General features: G+C 35.8%; 1 protein-coding gene and 1 long non-coding RNA gene across 2 annotated transcripts in view; one reads left to right on the top strand and one right to left on the bottom strand.

Moving 5' to 3' along the window:
* Positions 1–7,795, bottom strand: part of LOC101743450 (phosphatidylinositol 3-kinase catalytic subunit type 3) — a 34,119-nt gene extending 26,324 nt beyond the window's left edge. The window contains exons 1-3 of the mRNA XM_012689486.4: positions 7,605–7,795; positions 6,681–6,869; positions 5,599–5,755 (exon numbers count right to left, since the gene is read on the bottom strand). Of these exons, the coding sequence (XP_012544940.2) occupies positions 5,599–5,755; positions 6,681–6,869; positions 7,605–7,675 (417 nt within the window). The 5' untranslated portion in view covers positions 7,676–7,795. The remainder of the gene's footprint in view (positions 1–5,598; positions 5,756–6,680; positions 6,870–7,604) is intronic.
* LOC101739584 (uncharacterized) lies at positions 7,751–9,787 on the top strand. Its single transcript, XR_001139588.3, has 2 exons — positions 7,751–8,661; positions 8,755–9,787. It is a non-coding gene; the product is annotated as an uncharacterized LOC101739584 (long non-coding RNA).
* The last annotated feature ends 2,436 nt before the right edge of the window (positions 9,788–12,223 follow it).

Below are 12,223 nucleotides of genomic sequence, written 5' to 3' on the forward strand. Positions count from 1 at the left end.
ATAAATATGAAAATGTTCGGAATTAAATCAAAACAACAATTTTGTTTTTCCTTTGATGTGTCCCCCGTCGGACCGATTCCTTTTGTTTGTTTTAAGTTTATTTTAATTATCGATTGAGGTACTACGAAGTCTGCCGGATCAGCTAGTAAAGTAATAAAAATATTTTAATCACACTTTTTCTTTAAATGTTGTTGTGCAAATGAAACTAGAACGTCTTGATTTCATTTAATATAAAATAAAAAGCAACATTTAGCGAATAATGGACACACATATTATGTGTGCAGTAAAATGTCACATTATCATAATTTAGTGTTTGACGTCATTCCAAATGCGCGTTGAATATATTAATTTTATTCAGTGCGACTTACTTTTTTTAATAAGTTATGTACATCTTTTTTTCGATGCTTAATTATTATGATATTTTTTTAATTGCTTACATGCGTGGGCGAGATCACGGCCGTGTTAAGTGGGTTCTAAAATCTCAGTTTTTATAGTACAACGGCTGCCTAGCCTTTCGAACCGAAACGCATTACTGCTTCACGGCAGAAATAAGTGGAGTTGCGGTTAATTAATTAGTAATTAATAGTACCTAATTAGTTAATTATTGTAATAAACCTAATGCCTATTAATTACATTTTTCTCAATTAAATTACATTAATTCGGTTCTCCTTAGTTCACCGGGTTTCGGAATAATAAAATAAATAGTAACATCATGACAATTTAGTATTGATTAGGTAAATGTTTTTGTAGCGTTAGCTAACACCAGCCAGATAGACAGAACTAGCAAGAGAAGCACTTGGTGGTAGTCTGTGCCATGCAGTCCGTGCCACCCATGATCGAGCACAGTGGAAGAACTTCACATGTGGTCGCGATCCTCAGCAGTGAGGGAACGATGTAGAAGAAGAAGAGCTACAATAGAAGACACGATATTTGACCGATGCCTGAATCGCGCTAACGACATTTTCAAGATAAGTTTGCATATAAGTTCCGAATAACAACATTCGGACTGTCGGTCTACCGAAGATCTCCAAATGTCAATACCTCAAAATTTTCTTCCAAGGTCTTTTATAAAGAATCTAATTTTTTTAAGTAAAAATTAGAGCTTTCGTCCGTTTGTCAAAGCAATTGTTTTTTATTTCTGCCGTGAAGTAGTAATGCGTTTCGATTTGAAGGGCGGAGCTGCCGTTGTAACTATACTGAGACCTTAGAACTTATATCTCAAGGTGGGTGGCGCATTTACGTTGTAAAGGTCTATGGGCTTCAGTAACCACTTAACACCAGGTGGGCTGTGAGCGCAAAAAATTGGAATTGTGATCAATGAAGGTAGTCTTTAGCCGTGTTTCTTGTTTGAATACCATCAATTCTTTACCTAGTTGCGGAGGAGACCTGAGATTGTACATCCGACACTGGTACCAATCTTGCTAACTGATAAAATTACTTGAAATGTGGTATCATAATTCTATCTGCACTTGTTGAACCCAAGTTGCCACTGTACAAAATTCTAACTCAAAGAAAGACGCGCCACTCACACGTTTTTTTTTTTTATTTCTTAGATGGGTGGACGAGCTCACAGCCCACCTAGTGTTAAGTGGTCACTGGAGCCCATAGACATCCACAACGTAAATGCGCCACCCACCTTGAGATATAAGTTCTAAGATCTCAAGTATAGTTACAGCGGCTGCCCCACCCTTCAAACCGAAACGCATTACTGCTTCACGGCAGAAATAGGCAGGGTGGTGATACCCACCCGCGTGGACTCACAAGAGGTCCTACCACCAGTAATTACGCAAATTATAATTTTGCGGGTTTCATTTTTATTACACGATGTTATTCCTTCACCGTGGAAGTCAATCGTGAACATTTGTTGAGTACGTATTTCATTAGAAAAATTGGTACCCGCCTGCAGGGTTCGAACACCGGTGCATCGCTTCAACCACCGTATTCTATCTGCACTTGTTGAACCCAAGTTGCCACTGCACAAAATTCTAACTCAAAGAAAGACGCGCCACTCATACGATTTATAAACAAACAAACGTGACCCACAAAATATATTCCTCAGAAGAGAAAACTTGTTTCGAAAATGCAATGACGTAGATTTGACGTCATTTAGAATCGTTAATGTTATAAAAGCCTTTTTGCATATCGAATAAATTGCTTCTTTTTTTTGCAATCCTTTCGAAAATCTTGATAGATATTTTATTTTATGGATAGCTGTAAACGAAATCGATTTTTAATTATTCGCTACGTAAGCGATAAGCAAATAAGTTAATAGTATGTATTATTTTGTTTTTGTTATTTTGAATGAATTATTGAGTATATGAAAATTATATGTTTTTTTAAGTATTATCTCCGTCGAATGCAAACGGGTGTTCGGCCTAACTGTCAAGGAGTTAGGTACGGCTACTTATTGACAGGTTCGGTTGTCTGCCTTGAGAAACCCCCTCCAAACACCGTAAAGGGTCAATTGATGTCAACGTCGGACGTCAACGAATCTTCTCAGTGGGTCGCGTTTCCGATCCGGAGGTAGATTCTGCGAAGCACTGCTCGCCTACTCGCCTGGTTACGCTAACTAGCCTCTCAAGGCTATCAGCTTAGGTAAGCAAAAAAAAAGATACTTGTATCAAGTTTGGTTATTTGGCTTTCGGTTTTTGAGGCGATTACCGAACGACCTGTTTACTGATTTTAGCCGATTACATATCCGACCCAGTTTTTTTTTTTATTGCTTGGATGGATGGACGAGCTCACAGCCCACCTGGTGCTAAGTGGTTACTGGAGCCCATAGACATCTACAACGTAAAATGCGCCACCCACCTCGAGATACAAGTTCTAAGGTCTCAAGTATAGTTACAACGGCTACCCCACCCTTCGAACCGAAACGCATTGCTGCTTCACGGCGGAAATAGGCGGGGTGGTGGTACCTACCCGTGCGGACTCCCAAGAGGTCCTAACACCAGTGATTACGCAAATTATAATTTTGCGGGTTTGATTTTTATTGCACGATGTTATTCCTTCACCGTGGAAGCCAATCGTGAACAATTTGTTGAGTACGTATTTCATTAGAAAAATTGGTACCCGCCTGCGGGATTCGAGCACCGGTGCATCGATACATACGAATGCACCGGACGTCTTATCCATTAGGCCACGACGACTTCAAAACGGGGCAACGCAAAGCCGCCGTCACCCGAATCATGTCTTCTTTCGGCGGTGTTAGGTTCTTCAAGTACTGAAGTAGGAGGCGATCTGTCGCTGCCGGCCGCAGTGCGGAGGATGGTCAGTAGCGCAGAGTCGTGGGACGCAGTGGTGTCCTTCTGCGAGGACGTGACATCGTAGAACGTAACTGCGGAACGGGAGAGGGAGAGAGGCGCACCGGTTGCAGGAGAAGGACGGACAATGCCCTTTTCCGGCCTCCATGGGACCTCTCCGAGGGACTTAGGAAAGTCCCCGTCCCCTATTCGATGGACCCGAGGCGGAGGCGCGCGCCTCTGAGGCGATGCACGGGGTAATTGAACCAAACCGGGCCAGCACCAATGTGGGGCTGCGGAAGAATTTCGATTCCCGCGGCCCCGCACACATGTGCGGGGAGACACCGGGATGGTTTTAGCCGGTATGAGTCCGGCACGCCCCTCTGCCTTTTCCCAGGCGAAAGTAGTCCATGAGGATTTCAGCCCGAAAAAAAAAGGTTCTTCAAGTACCGATCACCGTCCTCGAACGATTTAACCTACCGAACGAACGAACTAACCCATAGGCACACTCAGCTTTTCGCCGAATCTTCTCAGTGTGTCGTGATTCCGATCCGGTGGTAGATTCTATGAAGCACTACTATTACTAGGGGTGGTGTTAGCAAATTCTCTTAGGTTGAGCCCGTGAGCTAACCCACCTGACCGCAAATAGCTCCTTAGGCTACCAACGAATAGGTAGGGGAAAAAGCCGACTACTAAGTATATTATTTACTCAAGTAATGTAGATTATAATACACAAGGGATCCGCCCTCGCTTCGCTTCGGAAACTGTCATTTATAATTGATTTCTCCACTATTTAATGGATATTATTATACATATACTGACTAACTCGTTGGTGCGGTAGTTAGCGGCCCTGACTGTTGCGTCAAGGGTCGTGGGTTCGATTCCCGCATTGGGCAAACATTCGTGTGATGAACAGGTTTGCTTGCTCTTCGTCTGGGTGTTTATTATCTATATATGTATATATTTAAACGTATATAAGTATGTATGTCAGTCTCTGGTACCCATAACACAGGGAATCCTAAATTGGGGCCGGATGATCGTGCGTAATTCGTTCCCAGTTATTTATTATTATTTATTATTTTATATAAACCTTCCTCTTTCATCACTCTATCTATTAAACCGCATCAAAATCAGTTGCGTAGTTTTAAAGATTTAAGCATACATAGGGACATAGGGACAGAGAAAGCCACTTTGTTTTATACTATGTAGTGATGAATAAACTAGTGCAATAAATAACAAAACGAATAGTCCAGTTTAAGGTCGAAATTAGGGGCATCCGAGAATCGAGTTAATTTCGATATCTCGATCGATATCGTAATCGATTTAAACACGTTTCGTATGTCTAATTTATTGATTACCTATTACTTCCTTCGATTTAATTACTGTGTCACGCTTTTACTTTTAACAGTTTCTATGATACAGTATCGAGTATCACGCAAACACTGCTATTACGATTTTAATGAAATTCATTTCAAGCATGACTTTAGACCAGTTTTATCTCGAAACGATAATTGATCTTACAATGAATAGTATATATAATATATATTTACATTTTTCGTAAATGGTTTAAACTACATATAGTAAGAGAATGAATCACTTATTTTGAATGGCATTCGATTTAATTGCATTGACAAACGAAGCGCGAAAAGGGACACTAATATTAAAGTTGATTAATTAGCTAAAATGAGTATGTCCAAATAAAAATATTCTAAGTACGAAAACAGTGTCCGTAAAAAAATCGGAACGCGACCAACTAGAGTGACGCCGCCGTAGCAAATGATGTAATTTTAAATTTATCACTTATTCTCTTTGCCTGCCTACCCACATTTATCTATAACAATAAATAGTGAGGGATCAACCCAGTAGACAATGTTGTCTTTCCTGCCTGCCTTTTTTATTTTTTTTATTGCTTAGTAGGGTGGACAAGCTCAAAGCCCACCTGGTGTTAAGTGGTTACTGGAGCCCATAGACATCTACAACGTAAATGCGCCACCCCCCTTGAGACATAAGTTCTAAGCTCTCAATGTAGTTACAACGGCTGCCCCACCATTCAGCAGAAATAGGCAGGGCGATGGTACCTACCCGCGCGGACTTACAAGAGGTCCTACCATCAGTAATTACGCAAATTATAATTTTGCGGGTTTGATTTTTATTACACGATGTTATTCCTTCACAGAGGAAGTCAATCGTGAACATCTCTTATGTACGTATTTCATTAGAAAAATTGGTACCCGCCTGCGGGATTCGAAGACCGGTGCATCGCTACATACGAATGCACCGGACGTCTTATCCTTTAGACCACGACGACTTAATAAAATGTGTTAAATAAATACAAAAACATGATAAATCAAATCACCTGTCTCAGCATGCCGTGCTTCCCAAATATCGATATGGTCGTGCCACCGACCACCATCACTTTACCGGGACCGGCACAGTCGTAGATAGTCATAGCTAGTATAGCATTACGGGGCAAATCACTGTAGTACACCGGAAGGGTTACCCATTCATTCCAACTGTAATAAAAGCTGTGATTATAACTATGAAACTTGAATATTGGTCACTTAGACAATAATATATTAGGTCATTGTAGTATTATATTAATAATTAAGAATTATATATTAATCAATAAAATTTTCATTAGTCAGTGCGTCTGTAGCCTACTTTTCCCTCAAGATTTTAAATCTAGTCGTAGATAATATTATTTCTGAGTTAATTTCGAACCTAAGATACAGAAGAAAGTTCACCATTAAATCCCCAAAATTTATAAATATGCATAAATACTGACTAATTGTGAGTTCCAAAAGGCTGCTATATAAAACTATTCTTATGGTCTATTCCAAGGTGTGGTTTAGGGTGGATTATAACTATTCATATTTTAATATGTTTCATGAAGGATGGCATTCACAGTGTGATGAGAAAACAAATTACAGTAGCGTAGTCCATATTGCCCTCTGAAATGCTATTTGGTTTAAGGAACATTTTTGCAACTTTACAGGAGAACCATTTTGAATTTAAAATTTGGAAAAATGTCACAACAAAAAACTTCTTCAGTTAGTTTAATGTGGTAAACATACTTAGAGTTCAATTAAAAACATCGATTTTTTATTTTTATGTAACTATGACTTGAGACTTGAGATCTTAGAACTTATATCTCAAGGTGGGTGGCGCATTTATGTTGTGGATGTCTATGGACTCCAGTAACCACTTAACAACAGGTGGGCTGTGAGCTCGTCCAACCATACAAGCAAAAAAAACCCAAATAAAACGGACCTTTAATTACAAAGATAAATGTCGTCTATTAACCGAAATGTCGCTTAAAGCAAATAGCTTTTCATCCCTCTATATGTATATTTTCGATTGTAATCATTTTAAGAACACTTAAAATTACATTAATTGGTTTTTATTGTTCGTTTACACATTTAATCAGGATTAACTTACTTCCATCGAGTAGTGAATGCCTTATAAGTGGTCATGACGGGTAGCGCCAGAGGTTCTCCATCACTCAGGATTTGGCAGGTGACGTACAAGTCTGAGCATCCATCTTGGTAAAGTCCTGAGAATTTCAACATCGGATCTGATAGTAGTTTGTCATATTCCGGTTTAGTTCTCTTGCCTTCAAGGGTACCACTGAAAAACAAATATTTGAATTTGATAAGATGTGTGTATAGATGCTATAAGCTTTCTGTCTGCTGCCTCATTCGTGTTTTCTTCATATTGCGAGTGCACAACGGCGGATCCGGGGGGGTCATGGGGGTCATGACCCCCCCCCCCCTGAGCTAGTTCCAGGACTTGAGCTAACTTGGACTAATTGAGGAACATCATGATTTATTTATTATCTATTGTTATCAAAATTAAATTATAAGTTCTTAACTGGCCCTCGACTATGTGACCCCCTCCTGGCGCCAAAGCTGGATCCGCCCTTGCGAGTGCAGAGACCTTATCTTCAACAGTGGGTATTGAAAGGTAACCTATATTCTTTCTGAGCGCTCAAACTACTTGCACACGGTTTTTTGTCAAAATTGGCCAGTGGACCAGTAGTCATAACTCAACAAATATCAAGTTTCATGTTTATTTTATTTTCTCAATAAAAGAAAGGCGTTTATGATAATGATTGTTTTTCATGGGAGTTTTATTTTGTAACACGGAACCAAATCATTCTATTAATGTAGTGTATTGGGAAATTATTACAGCGAGTTGTGCGTAAAATAACATGCTGGATAGCACAAGGTAATCACAAGTATAAAGGGAAAATAGTGATTTTTCTCCTGAAATTATTTTTTTATATTTCTTTTTACCATAGTAAAATATCATCATATTTGTTTAACTTGTGTTTAGTTTGAAAATACGTAAATAGTTACTTACATTTTTATTTCGACCTTGTAATCCAAAGATGAACTGTAAACATAATAAAACTTGTCGTCTATTTCGTTCATTGTTCTAAAGTTGCTAAACTTACTAAAAAACCGATAGAGCAATGTTTTCTATAAATCAGATTTTTAGTCAGCAGCACTTATTTTGTTTCACAGGGCACAGCTGTTTTTGACACATTTAGATGCTGCCACAGAAGTTTTTTTTGGTACAATTTTTCCTTATTAGAAAAGGCAAGGGGATCTAAGCCCATACAGGCTTGTCTCTGCCACAGAAAATTTCTTTGTACTGGAACCAAAGTTACTGTACTTTATGGCGTATTATACAGGGTCATTAGCTGTCGCCAGTGCTGGCGCCAAAACTGACCCAGACGATTTTGTCAATTAGACTTTTTGGCACTGAAGTAATACTTTTTGGTGGAAACACGAGGAGCGAAGTTGTTTGAATTGTTTTATTTTGTTTATTTAGTGTTTCTTCAGGTTTTAATGTATAATAACGGTGGTTTTTAAATTTTTTAGTATCTGTGAAAGTGCAAAAATGTTGGAAACTGAAACAAAGCCGCTGGACGTAGCTTCTTGGGATCTTCCAAAAAGTCTAGGTACTGAAAAAGTCTCAGACAATGGCCACCGTTTAACTGAGATTATATTTCATCCCATATTATCTCATCTCATTTCATTTAATTTCATATAAATTGATTTATGCCATAAATTAATCAACATTTCATTATAATATCTATCCATAACAATATCATTTTTCATGAAAAATAATAGATTAGACAGAAAATATTAGGCTGTATGGCGTGGTAGTTTCGCTTTTCCACTTGAAAAAATGTAACAACTACTGTCATCTTTATTTTCTATCTGCCAATCAGTAGGTAGATATGGTATGATTTATCATAATTCACATGTAATTTCAGCATTTTGAATACCTATATGTACAAATAGACAAACTACGTTATTGAGAATAATGTTTTAAATTTCGGCTGTTCATTGTGATGAAACCTACTTGAAGATCAAAACAATATAAAACTTGAAAATTACGCCACTATAAGGTAAATAACCAAAGTATCTGTACTTTGTGTAAAGCTTTACACCCATTTCAAATACCAGTCTTTTGACCAACCAAGTTTTTTTATTTATTTCAGGATGACAAAACTAATGGAATGGATATCCCTCTGTTCAGCATTTTTCGCCGTTTGGTATTCTCTAATAGGAGGCTACGTTAAACATCCATTAATACAAGAAAACATGCATCAAATCGTCTTATCTCCCATATATTTTCTAATACTCTTTGGTTTATATTCAGTGAGCGTCATACTTTTTAGAGTTTTAACGTTTAACAATTGTGAAGAAGCAGCAAAGGAATTGCAGAGAGAAATAATAGAAGCTAAAAAAGATTTACATGAAAGAGGTTTGAGGTGGTGAACATTCCATTAAGGTTTTAAATGTATGTTTGTGTTTGTATATGTTTAATTAAACAAAAAATATGGTATTTGGTAGTTTTTTACTCGAGGTGTGTTTAAGAAGTTAACTATGAACATTCTCTCATTAGCTTCTGTTAGTATTCAAGCTGGCAATAATTAGTTCCAAGAACACAAGTCATTTTTTTCTAATGCCATCCCATGGTATGTCTGTCAGAAGAGTGGAGCTCTCTTAGGTCATTGAGTCTCTAAACTGCTGAATTTTTTGTTGACTTTCAATCGTCATCTAAAACAATAAATATATATGAAATAAATTATTATTCTTATTCATATGTTATGTCCCGAAACTTTATCAAGAAGTATCTTCTTGGACCAAAAAAAATTGGGCAGCTACCTGTAGGATGACGATATCAGTAAAAACCACAAAACAAATAGTTTTAAAAAAAATCTTGACTATTCGCTTCAGTTCTTCGTGAGTTATAGATATAATTCAACGTACATTTATGGTTTAATCTCAACTTTTTTATTGTTTTTAAATTATTTTTGAAGTTTCAAATAAATACTTTACAGTTTTACAATGTAAGATCATCAGTGATCTCAGTAAAGTATTTGAACTATTAGAAATAATATAATGATGCTACAAAATGTGTGTTTAAGCCATAAAAGTAGTTTTGATTATAATTGTTATGTTTTTACATTCAGGATGGTTTTGCATTACTTAAAAATAAAATAATTGGTAATAAATTTATTCATTTATTGTTTGCACATTATTTACACTTTAACCTTAATTATTAATCAAAATATGTGAGATTTTGGTCAAAATATTTACTATAATTATAAAGAGTTGCAATAGCTAGATTCTGGAAAAGCATTTAATTTTGAAAAATCGAATCTCATCAAACCTCACCGAATCTCACACTGACTCATGAAAGACCCATCATATAGACGATAGTCATTCTTAATGAACACAAGTTGTGTTTGTGGGTTCATTCATTTTGAATTGTCAAATGTTACCTATTAAAATGACCTCACAGTAAGTATGTCCCTAGCTAAACTGACATTTCTAATACATAATATTATGAAAATACAAAAAAAAATATATTTTTTGCAATATTTTTGATTTGACAATTATTATTCAAACTCAGGTAATAATTGAATGATTGTTTTAAAAAAAACTCATGATCATGTAAGTCATGGGTAAAATATTACATAAGATCTAGATTCTTAAGGAAAATCTTGAATAGTATTTCAGGAAGAAATACCTCATATAAGGCCTGCTAATGGGACAATACAGACTTAAAATAATTATTATTATCTTAACTTTAACTATATGCTGTCTAATACTGGTAAAATATAATACCTGGGTGATTTATTGGTTTTCTTGACCTTTGCTGTAATTGGGTAATTAAAAAAATATTTAAGCAAGTTATAGGTGCCATAATCTAATTACCGTTGCTTATCTTTGGACGAGGTAGAAGACTGAATTGTTTGGGATTGTTTGTCCTATTTAAACTGGAATGCAATATTGGTTTTGCGTCAGATATAGGCAGTAGTTTGACGGTACTATTCATCAGTGCCATCTCACGACACGACGTACTGCTATTAATCTTGAATTGCTCATAAGATACGCGCTTTGAACTCGTATTATCTGCGTTTCATAAATAATATAAATACAATTGCCAAACTATGGTATCATCAGCAGTTTTTTAAAAGTTCTGTGTATAAACTGTATAATATTAAGCCGTGTGTGCAACGTCTTGTTTGTCGTGAAAAACTTACATTTAATAAAATAAATAATAATGATGATTTTTAGGGTTGAGTCTTGATAATAGATTTCAGTTAAGGGCCTATGCATCCACGTTTTTTAAACGCGCCGTTGACGCCCGTTTATAGCGACACAGACGCGATACGCACGCAAGTCAGACGCAGGCTGTACACGTTTGCACACCTGTATAAATTCAAATACGTGTTTGTATCGATACAAACGACAACAAACCGCTCTGTACGATAAAAGCGCGCCGTCGACGCGAGGTTAAAAATCGTGGTGTGCACAGGCTCTAAGATTACGGCATTAAAATCGAGCATTATCAAAAAAGCTTCGATCAACAATAGCAAAAAAGCGTTATTTTTCATTTCATTTCATTTACTTTAACTATTCTAATGTTAATTTAACACAATAAATAATTGTGTCAATTTAAATAAATAAAAAATCATGTAGGTATCTATCTTATACGTGTACTTGACGAAAATGGCAGCTCGTCCGATATTAATGTAAATTAATTATGTAAAAGTTTTCATCGAATCGATATTATTTATACATATAACATGAATATTATTTATTCTTTCACTAACAACGCAAAATGGTTTTTTTTGCCCCCCTTTGCCTGTTGCACACTCATTAACAATCGCACTACATAAAAGAATAAAATAAAATGGCGCATCAGAGCTGGCACACACCATTTTCATTATTAATTATTTCTAATTTACATATCGACCGTTAAAAGGCTATTTGGTGTATGGAGGGTAGAGGTGCCTCCATAATTTGGTGTAAACACCCGATATTTATCTTTGTAATTAAAGGTCCGTTTTATTTATTTGGTATTAGCATCAACCATTCGATGTTTTTATTGAAATTCAATTGAAAGTTTACCGCATTCAAAATGTTTTATGACTTTTTTTTACTTTATATAGTTATGGTATAAACCAACCAAACAGTCGTTCACCCATCCATATGTTGTATAGTTTTTCAAAATAAAATATATTCACTAATATTCAGTGAAGAAAAAGGTAGAGGACGAACGATAAAATACGTAAATGGTAAAAAATATAAATTATGATGAAGTACTAAAGTAATAAAGGTTATTAATCGAAAAATAATATGCACTACATAATTATATAATAATAATACGATAATATTAAAAAGATATTAAATAATACATAATATTAAAGATAAGGTTTTAAAGTAATGCGTAAGAAATGTTTATAATAATAAGTGCTTAATAATTAATAATGATAATAACTATCTAATTAATTATCTAATTATTGACTAGACTAAATCTTAGTTTTTTTTTGTTGAAATTTAATAACATTGATATGATTGTGGAGAATTTATTTTGGACCGTATTCTGATATTGTGATTAATACTATTTATTTGTCATTTAATTATATAAATAAGCTTATCTAAATTGAATAA

The sequence above is a fragment of the Bombyx mori genome, chromosome 21, assembly GCF_030269925.1.
Source record: "Bombyx mori chromosome 21, ASM3026992v2".
Lineage (NCBI taxonomy): Eukaryota > Metazoa > Arthropoda > Insecta > Lepidoptera > Bombycidae > Bombyx > Bombyx mori.